Genomic DNA, 20,044 nt, shown 5'->3' on the forward strand with positions numbered 1-20,044 from the left:
TAGGAGCAGGAGCTGTCCATCTGGCCCGTCGAGCCTGTTCTGCCATTCATTAAGACCATTGCTGATCTTCACCTACCTGCCTTATCCCCATAATCCTTAATTCCCTTACATTGCAAAAAACTCTCCAGCTTCTCAGTACCCTGGGATGCATTCCATCAGGATCAGGGGCCACAAGTTTACTCAGCACCACCTCTTTAGAGATAGCTATTGTATTGAGGTCCACACTTCCCATTGCATCCATAACATCTCACCTTGGCATGTTAGGCATGTCCTCCACCATGAAGAATGACACAAAAATAGTCATTCAGAATTTCTATCATTTCCTCATTACCCACTGTCAATTCCCCCTTCTCGTCCTCCAAGGGACCTACATTCACTTTTTCCATACTTTTCCGATTTAGATAAATATGAGAATTTTTACTATCCTTTTTATATTTTCTGCTAGTTTATTTTCATCATCCAGCTTCCCTTTCTTATTTGCTTGCTCAGTGGTTCTTCGTTGCTTTTTGAAGTTTTCCCAGTCTTCCAGTTTTCCACTTGGAGACTTGCACACACTTTTAGTTTGATGCCTTATTTTGCAGCCTTGGTTTTCCCAGGCTGGATCTCCCCACCCTTGCTCTCTTGGTTTTTAACTGGAATATACTTTGTTGAGCACCGTGAAAAATATCTTTGAAAATCTTCCACTGGGTCAGAAGGGCCTACTCCACGCTGTGTCTCAATAAAATCAATCAATAAACCTGACGTCATTGTTATTGATTTCTCCAAATTCTGGTAGTTTGTGCTCCCTTGCACTTCTCTCTTTTTCTATTCCCATTCTGGCTCCCATCTTCGCCCATCTCCTCTACTCAACTGGTCCCAATCCTGCATCAATTTAATCCATGGTCTCTTCATTGTCTCAGTGGATTTCTCCTTCTTCAGCACTTTAGCTTTAATACATATACCTCTCAGCTTCTCGCATCATCTCACTCGCTCACTCAGACATCTTTTCACTCTCCTGGCTTCACCTGTGAACTGCAAGCTGGTACTCTCCCCACCTTCTTATTCTGCCTCTTGTGCACTTGCCTTCCAGTCCTGCTGAAGTGTCTTGGCCCACAACATTAACTCTTTATTCCCCTCCACAGATGCTGCCTGAGCTGTCAAGTTCCTCTAGCATTTTGTCTGTGTTGCTCTGGGTTTCCAGCATCTACAGAATCTCCTGTCTTTATGAATAATTGTCCGTGTTGTGTTGTGTTGCTTAATGTCTGACAATCTTTCATGTCTCCGTTACTTTGTCCCAGGCCTGGAGAGTCCCACAGTGAAACAGTCTGAAGGAAATTCTACTGGAGAACTGAAAATGTCCTCTGTCCCAGCAGGAGACGGATCCACAGGTACCAAGACTCATGTCTCTCTGTGTTCATTCAGTCTCTCTCACTCTGTGGGGTTGAACCTCCCATGGACCAGTTCACCTACTGGATGTACAGTGCATTGTGGGCAGGGGTGTGAATGATGTTAGGTTCAGAGAGAGTGGGGTGGGAGAAATGTGCAGAGAGGGGTGGAGTGACTGAGAGTGACACAGGAGAGAGTGATGGAGGTGAGGACGGAGAACGGTCACAGAGAAGAAGGGAGGATTGGCTGTGCAGACAGACATGGTGACTGATGAGGCATTGAAGTGGGATTGGAGTAATTCAGTATGTGGATAGAATGAACTTTGTGAAAACACACGGGAGAGAGCTGGAGTGAGGTGGGATGCTGGAGTTGGAGTAATGTAATGAGTGACGACTGTATGGAGAGTTGAGTAGAGTGTTGCTCGTACTGGGGAGAAGGAAGGGGAGAACAACAAGAGAGTGATGCAGACAGTGAATACTGAGGGGGCAGATGCGAGGAGACGGATTTGAGAGACAATTTTTCCCTCCTTTAGTACTCAATATTCATCTGGGCTTTGTCTGAGGGAAGTGTCTGGTTCTAAAAGTTTTGGGAGGCAGAGACCCTAAACACAAGTTGGATGGTTTTGGTTTCTTTTCAAATGAACAACCTCTTTGTCAAATTGTTGCTCTGGGGGCTACTCATTGTAACTCTATTTCCCATTCCCATTCTGACATGACTGTCCACAGCCTCCTCCACTGACAGGATGAGACTCCCTCGGGGTGGAGGAGCAACACTGCAGAGAAAAAAGAACATATGAAATAGGAGCAGGAGCTGTCCATCTGGCCCGTCGAGCCTGTTCTGCCATTCATTAAGACCATTGCTGATCTTCACCTACCTGCCTTATCCCCATAATCCTTAATTCCCTTACATTGCAAAAAACTCTCCAGCTTCTCAGTACCCTGGGATGCATTCCATCAGGATCAGGGGCCACAAGTTTGCTCAGCACCACCTCTTTAGAGATAGCTATTGTATTGAGGTCCACACTTCCCATTGCATCCATAACATCTCACTTTGGCATGTTAGGCATGTCCTCCACCATGAAGAATGACGCAAAATAGTCATTCAGAATTTCTATCATTTCCTCATTACCCACTGTCAATTCCCCCTTCTCGTCCTCCAAGGGACCTACATTCACTTTTTCCATACTTTTCCGATTTAGATAAATATGAGAATTTTTACTATCCTTTTTATATTTTCTGCTAGTTTATTTTCATCATCTAGCTTCCCATTCTTATTTGCTTGCTCAGTGGTTCTTCGTTGCTTTTTGAAGTTTTCCCAGTCTTCCAGTTTTCCACTTGGAGACTTGCACACACTTTTAGTTTGATGCCTTATTTTGCAGCCTTGGTTTTCCCAGGCTGGATCTCCCCACCCTTGCTCTCTTGGTTTTTAACTGGCATATACTTTTGTTGAGCACCGTGAAAAATATCTTTGAAAATCTTCCACTGGGTCAGAAGGGCCTACTCCACGCTGTGTCTCAATAAAATCAATCAATAAACCTGACGTCATTGTTATTGATTTCTCCAAATTCTGGTAGTTTGTGCTCCCTTGCACTTCTCTCTTTTTCTGTTCCCATTCTGGCTCCCATCTTCGCCCTTCTCCTCTACTCAACTGGTCCCACTCCTGCATCTATTTAATCCATGGTCTCTTCATTGTCTCAGTGGATTTCTCCTTCTTCAGCCCTTTAGCTTTAATACATATACCTCTCAGCTTCTCGCATCATCTCACTCGCTCACTCAGACATCTTTCACTCGCCTGGCTTCACCTGTGAACTGCCAGCTTGTACTCTCCCCACCTTCTTATTCTGCCTCTTGTGTACCTAACTTCCAGTCCTGCTGAAGTGATTTGGCCCAGAACATTAACTCTTTATTCCCCTCCACAGATGCTGCCTGAGCTGCCAAGTTCCTCTAGCACAGGGGTGGGCAAACTTTTTGACTTGTGGGCCACAAAGGGTTCTAAAATTTGACAGGGGGGCTTGACCAGGAGCAGATGGACGGAGTGTTTTGGTAATACACCTCATAAGAGAAAATAAAATATCATGGGATATGTAGAAAACATGTGCTTTAATTTCAATTGAAAATGAACAAATGCATTACAACGAAATATCTGTCTTTGAATTCCCATGGTGTTTAGCTGTTTATTGAAATGACTTTTAAAACACTGAAAATTAAATGAATAAAATACAGCTTTTTTTAATAGTAACAGTTATTATTTTAAAGCACTGAAAATTCTGTTATCCTTCAAGATATTATCATCATCACTCTCCTCCTGACTGTCTTTATTTCAAAAACGGTAGGAGATGCAGGTCTACTTGTCCTGCTCCTTCTTATTCAATTGTCCCCTGTGCCAAAACTCAACAACGACCAGTGTCACTGACAGAACAGTGACAGCGCGCCAGTATGCGGAGCACGTTATTTGATCTGGAGCGCATTTTTTATTTTGAGAACGTACGTGCACCTGCGCACTACTCATGTCCATCACTTAACAGAAATGACATGTAACATGTAAGGCTTATTGAAAAAAGTATTTTCAAATGCATTTTTTACATAGCACAACGAAGAAACTTATTTTTAATTTCAGTGGGAACAGTGTTGTTGGTCTCCCTTTTTAGCCAGCGCATCAAAGTCTGGATTTAGTTTTGTTGTGGCGATTCTCAGGATGGATCTGAGGTGTTAACAAGGTTTATTAATATAATTTCATCAAGTTCTGCGGGCCGGATTAAAAAGCTTAACGGGCCGCATATGGCCCGCGGACAGTAGTTTGCCCATGCCTGCTCTAGCATTTTTTTCTGTGTTGCTCTGGGTTTCCAGCATCTACAGAATCTCCTGTCTTTATGAATAATTGTCCGTGTTGTGAGGTGTTGCTTAATGTCTGACAATCTTTCATGTCTCCGTTACTTTGTCCCAGGCCTGGAGAGTCCCACAGTGAAACAGTCTGAAGGAAATTCTACTGGAGAACTGAAACTGCCCTCTGTCCCAGCAGGAGACGGATCCACAGGTACCAAGACTCATGTCTCTCTGTGTTCCTTCAGTCTCTCTCACTCTGTGGGGTTGAACCTCCCATGGACCAGTTCACCTACTAGATGTACAGTGCATTGTGGGCAGGGGTGTGAATGATGTTAGGTTCAGAGAGAGTGGGGTGGGAGAAATGTGCAGAGAGGGGTGGAGTGACTGAGAGTGACACAGGAGAGAGTGATGGAGGTGAGGACGGAGAACGGTCACAGAAGAAGGGAGGATTGGCTGTGCGGACAGACGTGGTGACTGATGAGGCATCAAAGTGGGATTGGAGTAATTCAGTATGTGGCCAGAATGAACTTTGTGAAAACACACGGGAGAGAGCTGGAGTGAGGTGGGATGCTGGAGTTGGAGTAATGTAGTGAGTGACGACTGTATGGAGAGTTGAGTAGAGTGATGCTCGTACTAGGGAGAAGGAAGGGGAGAACAACAAGAGAGTGATGCAGACAGTGAATGCTGAGGGGGCAGGTGCGAGGAGACGGATTTGAGAGACAATTTTTCCCTCCTTTAGTACTCAATATTCATCTGGGCTTTGTCTGAGGGAAGTGTCTGGTTCTAAAAGTTTTGGGAGGCAGAGACCCTAAACACAAGTTGGATGGTTTTGGTTTCTTTTCAAATGAACAACCTCTTTGTCAAATTGTTGCTCTGGGGGCTACTCATTGTAACTCTATTTCCCATTCCCATTCTGACATGACTGTCCACAGCCTCCTCCACTGACAGGATGAGACTCCCTCGGGGTGGAGGAGCAACATTGCAGAGAAAATAAGAACATATGAAATAGGAGCAGGAGCTGTCCATCTGGCCCGTCGAGCCTGTTCTGCCATTCATTAAGACCATTGCTGATCTTCACCTACCTGCCTTATCCCCATAATCCTTAATTCCCTTACATTGCAAAAAACTCTCCAGCTTCTCAGTACCCTGGGATGCATTCCATCAGGATCAGGGGCCACAAGTTTGCTCAGCACCACCTCTTTAGAGATAGCTATTGTATTGAGGTCCACACTTCCCATTGCATCCATAACATCTCACCTTGGCATGTTAGGCATGTCCTCCACCATGAAGAATGACACAAAAATAGTCATTCAGAATTTCTATCATTTCCTCATTACCCACTGTCAATTCCCCCTTCTCGTCCTCCAAGGGACCTACATTCACTTTTTCCATACTTTTCCGATTTAGATAAATATGAGAATTTTTACTATCCTTTTTATATTTTCTGCTAGTTTATTTTCATCATCTAGCTTCCCATTCTTATTTGCTTGCTCAGTGGTTCTTCGTTGCTTTTTGAAGTTTTCCCAGTCTTCCAGTTTTCCACTTGGAGACTTGCACACACTTTTAGTTTGATGCCTTATTTTGCAGCCTTGGTTTTCCCAGGCTGGATCTCCCCACCCTTGCTCTCTTGGTTTTTAACTGGCATATACTTTTGTTGAGCACCGTGAAAAATATCTTTGAAAATCTTCCACTGGGTCAGAAGGGCCTACTCCACGCTGTGTCTCAATAAAATCAATCAATAAACCTGACGTCATTGTTATTGATTTCTCCAAATTCTGGTAGTTTGTGCTCCCTTGCACTTCTCTCTTTTTCTGTTCCCATTCTGGCTTCCATCTTCGCCCTTCTCCTCTACTCAACTGGTCCCACTCCTGCATCAGTTTAATCCATGGTCTCTTCATTGTCTCAGTGGATTTCTCCTTCTTCAGCCCTTTAGCTTTAATACATATACCTCTCAGCTTCTCGCATCATCTCACTCGCTCACTCAGACATCTTTTCACTCTCCTGGCTTCACCCGTGACCTGCCAGCTGGTACTCTCCCCACCTTCTTATTCTGCCTCTTGTGCACTTGCCTTCCAGTCCTGCTGAAGTGTCTTGGCCCACAACATTAACTCTTTATTCCCCTCCACAGATGCTGCCTGAGCTGCCAAGTTCCTCTAGCATTTTGTCTGTGTTGCTCTGGGTTTCCAGCATCTACAGAATCTCCTGTCTTTATGAATAATTGTCCATGTTGTGTTGTGTTGCTTAATGTCTGACAATCTTTCATGTCTCCGTTACTTTGTCCCAGGCCTGGAGAGTCCCACAGTGAAACAGTCTGAAGGAAATTCTACTGGAGAACAGAAACAGAAACTGTCCTCTGTTCCAGCAGGAGACGGATCCACAGGTACCAAGATGCATGTCTGTCTGTGTTCCTTCAGTCTCTCTCACTCTGTGGGGTTGAGCCTCCCATGGACCAGTTCACCTACTGGATGTACAGTGCATTGTGGGTAGGGGTGTGAATGATGTTAGGTTCAGAGAGAGTGGGGAGGGAGAAATGTGCAGAGAGGGGTGGAGTGACTGAGAGTGACACAGGAGAGAGTGATGGAGGTGAGGACGGAGAACGGTCACAGCGAAGAAGGAAGTATTGGCTGTGCGGACAGACGTGGTGACTGATGAGGCATCGAAGTGGGATTGGAGTAATTCAGTATGTGGATAGAATTAACTTTGTGAAAACACACGGGAGAGAGCTGGAGTGAGGTGGGATGCTGGAGTTGGAGTAATGTAATGAGTGACGACTGTATGGAGAGTTGAGTAGAGTGATGCTCGTACTGGGGAGAAGGAAGGGGAGAACAACAAGAGAGTGATGCAGACAGTGAATGCTGAGGGGGCAGATGCGAGGAGATAGATAGATAGATAGATAGATACTTTATTCATCCCCATGGGGAAATTCAACTTTTTTTCCAATGTCCCATACACTTGCTGTAGCAAAACTAATTACATACAATACTTAACTCAGTAAAAAAATATGATATGCATCTAAATCACCGTCTCAAAAAGCATTAATAGCTTTTAAAAAGTTCTTAAGTCCTGGAGGTAGAATTGTAAAGCCTAATGGCATTGGGGAGTATTGACCTCTTCATCCTGTCTGAGGAGCATTGCATCGATAGTAACCTGTCACTGAAACTGCTTCTCTGTCTCTGGATGGTGCTATGTAGAGGATGTTCAGAGTTATCCATAATTGACCGTAGCCTACTCAGCGCCCTTCGCTCAGCTACCGATGTTAAACTCTCCAGTACTTTGCCCACGACAGAGCCCGCCTTCCTTACCAGCTTATTAAGACGTGAGGCGTCCCTCCTCTTAATGCTTCCTCCCCAACACGCCACCACAAAGAAGAGACAAATTTGAGAGACAATTTTTCCCTCCTTTAGTACTCAATATTCATCTGGACTTTGTCCGAGGGAAGTGTCTGGTTCTAAAAGTTTTGGGAGGCAGAGACCCTAAACACAAGTTGGATGGTTTTTGTTTCTTTTCAAATGAACAACCTCTTTGTCAAATTGTTGCTCTGGTGGCTACTCATTGTAACTCTATTTCCCATTCCCAGTCTGACATGACTGTCCACAGCCTCCTCCACTGACAGGATGAGACTCCCTCAGGTTGGAGGAGCAACACTGCAGAGAAAATAACATATGAAATAGGAGCAGGAGCTGTCCATCTGGCCCGTCGAGCCTGTTCTGCCATTCATTAAGACCATTGCTGATCTTCACCTACCTGCCTTATCCCCATAATCCTTAATTCCCCTACTTAGAAATAAACTCTCCAGCTTTGTCTTAAATGTGTTTTCTGAGGTAGCCTCCACTGCTGCATTATGCAGGGAATTCCACAGATTCACTACTCTCTGGAAAAAGCAGTTCCTCCTCACTTCCGTCCCAAATCTACTCCCCCAAATCTTGAGGCTATGTCCCCTAGTTCTCATCTCATCTACCAGTGGAAACCTCATTCCAGTCTCCATCTTATGATCCTTCTTCAATATATCCTTCTTCAAGTAAGGAGGCAAGAACTGCAGACAGTACACCAGGTGCGGCCCTACCAGTACCCCGTATCATTGCAGCAAATCCTCCTGCTCTTAAGTTCAATCCCTCTAGCAATGAAGACCAACATTCCATTTTCGCCTTGATAGCCTGCTGTTCCTGCAAACCAACCTGCTGTGATTCATGCACAAGCACTCCCGAGTCCCTCTGCACAGCAGCATGCTCCAATTTTTTGCCATTTATATAATAATCTGCTCTTTCAGTTTTCCTTCCGAGTGGATGGCCTTCATTTACCAGTATTGTACTCCATCTGTCCAACTAGTCACTTAACCTGTCTCTCTGCAGACTCTCTGTATGTTCAGCATGATTTGCTTTTCTACTCAATCTGGTATCATCAGCAAACTTAGATACACTACAGTCGGTCTGCATTTCCAGATCATTAATGTATGTCATGAACAGTTGTGGCCCCAGCATTGACCCCTGCAACTCACCACTGATTGCCAACCAGGGTAACATCCATGTGTCCCAACTCTCTGCTTTCTACTGGTTAATCAATCCTCTATCCATGCCAATACATCACCCCCAACTCTATGCATCCTTATGTTATGGGTAAATCTTTTATGTGGCACCTTATCGAATGCCTTCTGGAAATTCACATAAATAACATCCATCTGTTCCCCTGCACCTGTTATGTGCTCAAAGAACTTCAGTAAGTTTGTCAAACAGGTCCTGCCTTTACTGACTCCATGCTCCGTCTGCCTGATGGATCCATTTCTTACTAGATGCCTCGTTCTTTCTTCTTTAGATACATTTTCCCAAGCATCAAGCATTTTCCCAACTACAGATGTTAAACTACCTGGCCTATAGTTACCTGCCTTTTTCCTACATCCCTTTTTTTGAACAGTGGCGAGACATTTGCCATTTTCGAATCTACCGGGAGCTCCCCAGAGACCAGAGAATTTTGGTAAATCGTCACCAAAGCCTCCACTATAACTTCTGCCATTTCTTTCAGTACCCTGGGATGCATTCCATCAGGACCAGGGGACTTGTCTATCTTCAGGCCCACAGGTCTCCTCGTGAAGCCTCTTGAACCAATCCTTTGAGGAGACCTGTGATCCTGTAGCTATGAGCTATCAGACACACAGCCAACTGGTCATCCCTTAAGATGGCTTTTAAGGGACAGAGGTAATGGTGGTGATAGACGTGTTTACGCAGAGGTTATGTTAGAAATACGCAGGTTCGTTATTGCTGTTGATAAAGCTCTACTTGCGTTGAGAAACATCGTCCGAGGACTAGCAACTTTTTGATACCCAGGCATATTAGGACCAGGGAGAAACATGGGTCGAAGGAGTAAAATACAGCTGAAAAGAGGAGAGAAATGTGAAGAGTTTTACACAGAGGATACAGTGGTGTTGTCTTGGCTGTGCAGTTCCATAGACCTCAAGCACAACACAGGTTCAAATCTCACCAGAGGGTTTGGAAAAGTGATGAGCAGTTATAAAATAAATCGGTGGTGAACGGCCAGTGTCTGCCATCTTCAGAAACAAATGAGTTCATATAACCCACTCAAGGATCAGGACTTGACCTTGTTACTTCATGTCTAAGCATGACATCTAACCTAATGCGGCCAATGTCTGAAATGAAGGCATTCCCTTCATTTCTGAGCAGGTTAAAGAGGTCTGGCAGAATGCTGTATTCCTAAGTAATCCAGGAGCCCATACACATCAGGAAAGGCGGCAATATTGCAAATCCTCCTGGAATTTACTGCCAGTGAACAATGTTCCCTATTGGAAGGGAGGGGGATTTGCAATGTTTTACACCCACTTCCTCACACTCGTGGTGACGATGAGTGCATTAGCAAAACGAAGGAGCGGGTGTCATTGAACCAGCGATGTGTGGGGCGAACAGCAGGTCCTGGTGCTGGCCTTGTGTGGGGAAGGTCCTGTGCTGGCAGTACCTGCTGTACTACAGTGCTGTGCACAAGTGTCAAGTACATCTATATAGCTCAGGTGGTAAAGACATTTGCACAATACTGTTGCAACTTTATGTGTTGGACTGTACTGATGTTCCCAAAAAAAAACAGCACAACAAAACACGGCATACATGAGTGATGATAAACCTGATTCCGATGTGGGTCAAATTTGTGGACTGAGAGTGAGGAGGAGGGAGAGGGGAAGGTGCAGAAAGCACCAGAGAGACATTCTGTGATGATCAATAAACGATTTCTTTGGTATCAAATGACCTGGTCTGTTGCCTCAGGGCTGGGTGGCTCTGTGCAGTCACTGCTCTCCACTCCTGGCACTCCTCCTCTGCCACCTGTCCCACACCCCTCCACACTCACTTTTCCCAGCACCTGATTTACATATTTCGGCCTTTAGCTCTCTGATAGCTAGGAGGATGCTTTTGTTTAAATGGAAAGATGGTCTACCTCCTACTCATGCTCAATGTTTATGCGACATTATGCCATGTTTAGATTTAGAGAAGATCCGTTGTTCAATTTCTGAATCTCGTCAAGACTTTCAAACATTGTGGGGACCTTTTCTGAATTATTTTCAAAACCTTCAATTCGTTGTTTAAACGCAGATGTTTTTATTATATGAGAAGGTATTTTACCTTTTTTCTCCTTAATATGCAGCTTCAGTTTTGGTAGGGGTTAGATTCTTTTTTTTTGTAATAAATTAGTATATTTCAATATAACTATTGATTAACTTACATGAATACGGGGTAATGAGATTGTTATTATGAACAGATATAATGTAACTGGTAGTTTCTTTAATCTTTTTTGACCTATTATATACACTTTCTTGTACTCTGCATTCTTCTATGTAGAAACTAAAAAAAAAATTGGAAAAGGAAAAGAAAGAAAGCCAATGTTCGCCACTGCTCACATTCACTGTGTCCATGAAAATGCATTCACTTCCTAATGACCCCATTTGCTAAGCCCCTTTATTATCCATTTATGGTGATTGACCACAGTTCTGTTAACCCTACTGATAGGAGGAAATGGATGCCTCTCTCCCCCTCTTGCTTGTCAGTTTCAAATTACTTCATGGCTCCCTTCCCTTGTTTTCTGGTTTCCATGTACAACACTGCAATACATCCCAACAGATCACCTGCTTATTGGCCAAAGAATATATTGGACCATCTACCACATACCTCAGCCAAAATTCCTCACAATTTACAAACCCTTTTAATTCCCCCCAGCATCTTCAGTGTGATAGGAACGTTTGCGAATGAATTAGAGATGTCAATTGTTCGGCATATTCCATATGGACTTTCTCACAGAATTTATCCCGTGTCCTATCGCATTGTGTCCCGCTTTGTGCGTGTCCTGTGCCGAATAACAAATAAATTAATAAAGGAAATTCTGAGAAGAGTTTGAGGAGATTTCAGGTGTGGATGCCAGAGGTCAGATCCTGGGTTGGCGGCGAAGTTCTGATCAGTTTGAACTGAAGGAGCAGAGGGTCAATGTGAGCTTTTGGGTTGGAGCAGGTTACAGAGACCGGAGGATGCTGAGCGGCAGAAATAGTCTATGAATCGAAATTAAAGTTCTCAATTCAAAACGTGACTGAGCAATTCCAGTGCGGAAAGGTGAGTGTGGTGCTGGGCGAAAGGGGCTTGTAGAGAGTTGGGGAACGGCAATGAAATTTTTCAGACAATGATAAGGGAAAGAGACCACCAGAAAGCCAGAGCGGCCCATCAGGAAAGATTGCTATGAAAGAGGCGGCTGAAGAGATTGTGAAGTCATTAGTGATGATCTTTCATGTTTCACCGGGTGTCAGAAACAGACTCTGGAATGGAAAATCACAAGAGTGCCATTAAGTGGGCAGGTAGGTTATAACGAAACGTCGGGGGAACTTTCACTTTCGCTGCTCGCTGAATATCGGATTGTGTAAGTCTGATATTTTCTTCGTCATACAGTCGTGTCCGATGCCTGTGAACTGAGTTTTATTGTCCAGACTGTCATCTATAGAAACTTTGAAATCTTGCAGTATTAGTCAGAATCCACTGGCATTTTCAAGTAACACACACACACACACACAAAATGCTGCAGAACTCAGCAGGCCAGGCAGCATCTATGGAAATAAGTACAGTCAGCATTTCTCGCCAAGACCCTTCACTCATTTCCATGGATGCTGCCTGGCCTACTGAGTTCCTCCAGCTGTGTGTGTGTGTCTCAGATTTCCAGCATTTACAGATCTTGTCTTGTTTGTGATTGGGGTTTTCAATGTTATATTTTTCACAAGGGTGGTGTGGTAATCATTTCATCTCTGTTCCCATGGAAGATGTTCAACAGAAACACAAGGAGACTCTGCGGGCACAAACTGAAACACTGAGGGTGAACACGGTCCTGCTGACGGAGAAGAAGAAGGTTTTTCAGCTGGTTGATCGATACGCTGAGCTCACGGTCATTTCCACTGTTCGAGATCGGAGACTGGTGGAACATGAGCTGCGGGCCAGAGGCAAAGATCACGAGGAGAGGAGAGAGAAACATCTCAGCGAAGAGCTGGAAAAAATCCGGACTGATCAGTTGTTCCGGAGCAGCTTTTCCCAGAGTGAAATTAATTCAGGGAGTTCGGCAGCAGTGGTGGGAAACCCGGGAATCGGGAAAACAACAATGGTACAAAAGATCGTTTATGACTGGGCCACAGGCAAAATATACCAACAATTCCAGTTTGTCTTCAGTTTTAGATTCCTGGATTTAAACTCCATTAATTGTAAAATAAACCTGAAGGAACTAATTCTGCATCACTATCCTTACTTTGGGAATTTGCTGAGAGAGGTCTGGAAGAACCCAGAGGGATTGCTGTTTATATTTGATGGTTTGGATGAATTCAAACACAGAATTGATTTTACTGACAGTCGGAGAGACACAGATCCTCAATGCACATGCACAGATCCTGAATTCAAGTGCGAAGTGTCTGACATTGTGTACAGTTTAATCCAGCACAAACTGCTCCCAGGGTGTTCAGTTCTGGTGACCACCCGCCCCACTGCGTTACATTTATTGAAAAAGGCAGAAATCAGTGTCCGGGCTGAAATCCTGGGATTTGTTGGTGAGGACCGGAAGGAATATTTCATCAGGTATTTTGAAGATCAGACGGTGGCGGCCGCTGTTTTCAAACACGTGGAGGAGAATGAGATCCTGTACACCATGAGCTACAACCCCTCGTACTGCTGTATCCTCGCTCTAGCACTGGGCCCCTTCTTCACCCAAAGAGTCAGGGACCCTCAGCAAGTTCCTAAGACCATCACCCAACTGTACTCCTACTATATTCACAACATCCTGAAAAACCACGGCCGTGAGATTGAGAAACCCCGTGATGTGTTACTCAGGGTTGGTAAGATGGCCTTCAGAGGAGTGTCCGAGAAGAAGGTTGTGTTTACAGATGAAGATTTGTTCAAGTTCAAACTGCAGCCTTCCCAGTTCCTGTCTGGGTTCCTGATGGAGCTTTTGGACAGAGAGGATTCTGCCCGGTGTGTGGTGTACACATTCCCACACCTCACCATCCAAGAGTTTGTAGCTGCAGTCGCAAAACTCCTGAATCCACATCTCGGGGATATCCTGATATTCCTCACTGAAGCCCACAACATGACAGATGGTCGATTTGAGGTATTTATTCGTTTTGTTGCTGGTCTCTCCTCCCCAAATGCAGCTCAGGGCCTGGAGGAGTTTCTGGGTCCATTTCCTCAACAAACAACCTGCCGGGTGATTGACTGGGTGAAGGGGGAGGCTAAACGCCAGAGTGCAAACACTGGGAGAGAAGCTGGTAAAAGGAGCCTCCTGAACACATTGCACTACCTGTTTGAGTCGGAGAATGATGGACTGGCTCAGGCCGTACTGGAATCTGTGGAAACACTTTCATTCCGTGGAATGACACTGACCCCGACTGACTGCGCGATCATGTGTCATGTCATCGGACTCTGTGATACAATAAAACTCCTCGACCTTTTGGACTGCCGCATTCAGTGTGAAGGAATCGAGCAGCTGGGACCCGGGCTGCACAAGTGCCAGGAGTTGAGGTAACTTGATTTATCTCTCACTCTGCACTGTGAAACTGTTCCATTGTGTTGTTTCAAAAAAGGTTTTGGGTAAAACTGCAGTAAATGAGATTGTGAAGAGCTGTAACAAATGACCAGGGGATCGTTCAGTAATTCCCCAAGGTCAGAAGGGCTCTGTGGTTCCTTGTGAAGGGATGTTGGAGACTTCATCAGATCAGTGAACAATGGTCGTTGGTTTAATGGTAGTAAATCACAGGAATGCCCGTGTTTCTCTCTGCCTGTGACACGTCCATTGACAATGTTCCTTCTCACTGTCACTGACACCCAGACTGACACTGACTGCAGCAGGTATTCGAAGCTCATCGCACTTTTTCCCGGTAAGGGGCAAAAGACGGTCAGGGGACTGTCCCAGTGAGAGGGAGGGAAATACCTGTGAGGTTGTCCTCCCCTGTGTGTGACTATCACCATCCCTCCACTTGTGGTGATTTGCTTACTCCCAGATATCTTGTCCAGATGTGGGCATCTCCCTTCCCCATTCCCCATCCTCCTGGGGGAATTTCTTTCCCCAATGCCCTACTTGCAACTATTCCTCACTGTGGGACTTATCCCATCCTTGAACTCTGCTTCTTCTTAAGTCCGGAACATTTTTCTAACCGTCTGGAAGTGAAACTGAATATGGGGAGATTACAAGGTCACACTGACAGACTAAATTACTGAGATTCGGTTAGTACCCTAGAGGTGGGCAGTAGAGGTCATTGTCAGTGATTTACTGAAGGTTTTAATTTTTCCCGAAATATCCCAGTGATGAAATTCCCTCAGACCCATGGTTTGAATCACTGTTTTCATCAATTTGTTTGTGTTTAGACTTGCGTGGAATAAACTGGGAGATTCAGGTGTGAAACTGGTTTCTGAGGCTCTGAGGAACCCGAAGTGTAAAATACAGAAACTGTGGTAAGTATCAGACTGTGGGAGATTGTGTTTACAGTCACTGGGTGTCTGACACTGAACATTAATGTGATCAGTAATTGTGTTACTGATAAACACTGGGGATTTGTACCGTCTCCTGTCTCTCTGTGTCCTTCACCCTCACTCTCTCTCATCTCCAGGCTGAGCTGTGTCGGTCTCACAGATTCTGGTGCCAAAGATCTCGCCTCCGCTCTCAGTACAAACCAATCACTGATGGAACTGAACCTGAGTCATAATGAACTGAGAGATTCAGGAGTGAATCTATTGTCTGACGCTTTGAGGAACCCGGAGTGTAAAATACAGAGACTGGGGTAAGTACCAGACTGTGGGAGATTGTGTTTACAGTCACTGAGTGTCTGACACTGAACATTAATGTGATCAGTAATTGTGTTAGTGATAAACACTGGGGATTTGTACTGTCTCCTGTCTCTCTGTGTCCTTCACCCTCACTCTCTCTCATCTCCAGGCTGTACCATGTCAGTCTCACAGATTCTGGTGTCAAAGATCTTGCTTCATCTCTCCGTACAAACCGATCACTGACTGAGCTGGACCTGAGTGATAATAAACTAGGGGATTCAGGAGTGAAGCTATTATCTGAGGCTCTAAGGAATGCGGAGTGTAAAATACAGAAACTGGGGTAAGTATCAGACTGTGGGAGATGGTGTTTACAGTCACTGGGTGTCTGACACTGAACATTAATGTGATCAGTAATTGTGTTACTGATAAATACTGGGGAGTTGTACCATTTCATGTCTCTTTGTGTCTTTCATTCTCACTCTCTCTCTCTCATCTCCAGGCTGTGGTATGTCGGTCTCACAGATTCTGGTGCCGAGGATCTCGCCTCCGCTCTCAGTACAAAACAATCACTGACAGAGCTGATCCTGGGATTCAACTCGCTCACAGACGAATCTGTCCCCACTCTCCACCGCCTCATACTGACCGTCCCGAGTCTGGAGTGGGTCGTGTAAGTATTTCTGTTAATGTTCAATGTGATAAAATATCAACAGATCCGCAGGGTTTTCTGGTGAAATTTGTTTGTGAGTGTTGTTGAAACATTAACCCCAGTTCTCTGTTGCTGACACTGCTGTGCAATCTGTTTATTTCCTCTTTATTCTTCCATCTGTTTCAGGCTGGACGGGAATCAGTTCGCTGGGACCGGGAGGATGGAACTGAGATCTCTGCAGGGGGAAGACAGACCCAGACTGAGAGTGATCCTGTGAACATTTGAATGTGTGAACATCCCCCCCCACGGGATGGAGACATTTTGGCAGAAATTCCAGCCCCACTTTGAACAGTGCCCTCTCCTTTAATGGCTGCGCACCAGGTTTAATTCCCAACGGTAGTTACGGAACCACCCGCTCAGTGACGTCAGAGCCGGTTCCACAGCCACGTAGTTCTGTCTCCGGTCCAGCAGCGCTGATTCTGCCAGGTGTGCAGGTCCGAGTGCTCCCCCTAGTGAGGCCCTGGGGAATTACACAGACAGGAAGACCCCGGGATAGCGCTCAGTCTGGAACTCCAGTGTCCCGCGGTGGGATTATCTGGGGAGAGAATCTTTCTGCTCACTTTGCTGAGGAGGGTACATCCTTCAGTCTGGCCGATAGAATATGATAGTAACTTCACAACTACTTCCGTAGCGACCCTTGATCTGCAGCGATCTCGGACACAGCCCCTGAAGAGTAAGTTTATCATCATCGCCTCCACGATGCAGATTGAGACCGTGAGAACCGGGACTGATTATTCAACCTGTCGCTTGGTAATGGTGTTGTGTTGCCCTTAAGGCATTCGTTTAGTTTATTATATTTTCACTTTAGTAATTTGTTTGTAATTATTTTCTAGTTAAGGTTGTTGAAAGTAAATTCGGTGTCTGTGATGTATCGCGGCATGCGATGACGTCACAACCGGTTTTGCCGCGTCTTGTGGGAAAATACCAGTTTGGAGAAACGGGAAGGAGGGGGCTTGTGTGTGCAGGATCAGCGTGAGAAAAGTTTCTTTCTACGCACTAAGTAACATCATAGAAGCAATGCCGTAAGTTTGTAAGATAATCGATATGTTGAAGTAAAAATGTTAATGCTGATTCTGTTAAAAGTAATGGCGGTTGATAAAGTTTATGCTCTTTGTTATTTAAAGAGCTGCGGATAGTTTGTGTTGAAGTGTATTTAAAGCAGTTGATGGCGTAGGTAGATTCTGACTGTATGTTGTACTTTAATGTAATATAGTTTGTTGTAGTTTTATTTTTGCAAGTATTTTATGATGTAAATGTGATGCCAAGAAGGAAACAAATACTGTATATATTTTGTATTGTTTTATCAACAGTTTTCACCATACGTTAATGTGGAAGAGTGAACAGTAAACGGTTACTCTTACTGGGATCGCGCCTCATGGACTCCGGTTTATACTTGGTGTTTAGTTCAGAGTTTTTTCACCTGTGTGAGAACACTACAGGTGTGTTGCTGTGTGTGATGCCGGGGCATCTATTTATCCGCGCACGTTATCAGGTCACCCAATTCTTACTTTACATTAGTCATGAGGAAATCAGTAAACCAGTGTAACTTCATGTCTTGGTGTCGGACATGAGTCTGTTTGAGGAGAAGCAGTGACCTGAGGTTACTGTTCAATACAACAGTGGTCCAGAGCTCCTCACCCTGGCACAGCCGTGCCTCACTTCTAAGCTGAGTGAGGTCGCTCTCGCAGAACCTGGTGACCGTGATCTCGTCCCTCGCTGACACCACGCTTTCCTCATTCCCCCTACCCACAACCACCCCGCCCCCACCCACTCTGTCCTCTCTATGCAACCTCCTCCCTACTCCACCCCCGCATACTCCTCACTAATCGCATCCCCACGCTCTTCTCTGTATCCCACCGACCCCGAGGCTCTCCTCTACCACATCCCAGGGGGAAAAAAAACAGTAAGACCATAAGACACAGGAGCAGACCGAGGCCACTCCATGGTGGCTGATCCCGGATCCCACTCAACACCTGCCTTCTCACCATATCCCTTGCTGCCCTGACCCATCAGGAATCGATCAACTTCCACCTTATATATTCAGAGGGACTCGGCCTCCACCGCAGTCCGTGGCAGAGCATTCCACAGATTCACCACTCTCTGGCTAAAAAAAAATCCTCCTTACCTCTGTTCGAAAGGGTCGCCCCCTCAATTTTGAGGCTGTGCCCTCTAGTCCTGGATAACGCCACCAGAGGAAACATCCTCTCCGCATCTAGTACTTTTAACTTTCGGTAGGTTTCAATGAGAAGCCCCTGCATAATTCTAAATTCCAGTGAGTACAGACCCAAAGCTGCCAAACGCTCCTCCTGTGTTAACCCCTTCATTCCCACAATCATCCTCGTGAGCCTCCTCCAATGACAACACATCCTTTCTGAGATATGGGTCCAAACCTGTTGACAATACTCCAGGTGCCGCCTGCCTGGCGTCTGATAAAGGCTCAGCATTCACTGCTGGTTGGCGGTGGCGTTTCTATGCCACTGTGTTGAAACTCAGGATGAAGAAACTCAAACTTCAAGCAATGGCGACTGAAACTGAAGGAAGGTGAATTTTTTATACTTGTGTGGTCACTGAGAGACCTGGATGAGGAAATGCACTTCAAATATTTTCGGATGTCGGCAGGTAGATTTGACGATTTGGTTCATCGTCTCCAACCATTTATTTTGCATCAGTGTGCGCACAGTATGACAGGAGGAAATGCGATACTACCAAGCGAACCAATCACAGTTGTTGCGGTCTGCGTTCCCGCGACGCGCAGTCACATTTTTGGAGAGGTGCGCGTCAGGCTATGGCGTAGGGTAGTGCGTAGGGTACAGCGTAGGTTATGCGGCTATGCCGTATTTACGGCGTTCATTGAATGCAGAAGTATAAATCAGCCTTTAGGAAGCCCTTCAGCTTCAGGCCAGCCCCCAAGGGAGAGATTCCGGCAGAAGAACGAGGGAGAGGGATTTTTATTGAAAGGATAAAAATGGTGTGAGAGAGGACGGGTATGATGGAGTCTGCGAGGTTGTTCGTCCCAGTGTTCCAGTGGGACGATGGGAGGGTGCCCATTGACAATGGGGAGGGGACAGGAGGGCCTGTTTCTCTCTGAGCGGATCAACTCAGGAAATGTCTGTCCCCACGATTGTGGAGGAAGTATGGCCAGACTGTGGACCTGTAAGTGAGTCTGTGGAACATGGGGATAGGAGTAGTTTTGGGGGCAAGAATGGACCCAGCCTGGGGTCTTACTGAATGAAAGGACAGCCTGGATGGGCGAGTGATCTGCTTCCGTTCCTGTTGTCTGTGTGTTTAACGAGAAGAAATAACCAGACCAACCCCTCCTGGGCCCGCAGGATGTTGGTGTTGTAGGGACTGGTGACTGGAGCCCAGTTGTTCACAAACTATTTGGCTGAGGGACCAAATTCAACATTTCCAAGTCTGTTTTTGACACAAAGTGTACATTTATACAGTGATATTGACACAAAATGTATGTTTATATATTGTTAATGATGTAAAGCTTACTTGTATGTTGATAATGTCACAAAATTTACATTAATATTGTAATGTTCTTAACCATTAATGTTCTTAACATTAATATTGTACTGTCAATGACATGAATATTGTATATTGTTAATGACACAGAATTGTATAACTTAATGTTCTGTGTGCTATCTGAATGTACTTACCTGTGATGCTGCTGCAAGTCAGTCTTTCTCTGTACCTGTACTTGTACACCTAGAAATAAATTCAACCGGATCTGAGAAAACTCAGCGAGATTTGCGCAGTGATGATCATCCTCGCTGGATCAAATGTAAAGAGACAGTTCACCGTTAAATGCAAGACCCTTAACAGAGTCGATGGGCAGGGGGATCTTGGAGTCCACGTTCATAGTTCCCTGAAAGTGG

The 20,044-nt window shown here is 45.2% G+C and overlaps 1 protein-coding gene across 1 annotated transcript in view; it reads left to right on the forward strand.

The window, feature by feature from the left end:
- LOC140723280 (NACHT, LRR and PYD domains-containing protein 3-like) overlaps nucleotides 1-17,529 on the forward strand; it is a 44,289-nt gene extending 26,760 nt beyond the window's left edge. The window contains exons 5-13 of the mRNA XM_073037885.1: nucleotides 1,278-1,367; nucleotides 4,309-4,398; nucleotides 6,472-6,567; nucleotides 12,478-14,215; nucleotides 15,059-15,145; nucleotides 15,301-15,471; nucleotides 15,627-15,797; nucleotides 15,957-16,124; nucleotides 16,290-17,529. Of these exons, the coding sequence (XP_072893986.1) occupies nucleotides 1,278-1,367; nucleotides 4,309-4,398; nucleotides 6,472-6,567; nucleotides 12,478-14,215; nucleotides 15,059-15,145; nucleotides 15,301-15,471; nucleotides 15,627-15,797; nucleotides 15,957-16,124; nucleotides 16,290-16,380 (2,702 nt within the window). The 3' untranslated portion in view covers nucleotides 16,381-17,529. The remainder of the gene's footprint in view (nucleotides 1-1,277; nucleotides 1,368-4,308; nucleotides 4,399-6,471; nucleotides 6,568-12,477; nucleotides 14,216-15,058; nucleotides 15,146-15,300; nucleotides 15,472-15,626; nucleotides 15,798-15,956; nucleotides 16,125-16,289) is intronic.
- Nucleotides 17,530-20,044: the final 2,515 nt, after the last annotated feature.

Source organism: Hemitrygon akajei, unplaced genomic scaffold (genome assembly GCF_048418815.1).
Source record: "Hemitrygon akajei unplaced genomic scaffold, sHemAka1.3 Scf000107, whole genome shotgun sequence".
Classification (NCBI taxonomy): domain Eukaryota; kingdom Metazoa; phylum Chordata; class Chondrichthyes; order Myliobatiformes; family Dasyatidae; genus Hemitrygon; species Hemitrygon akajei.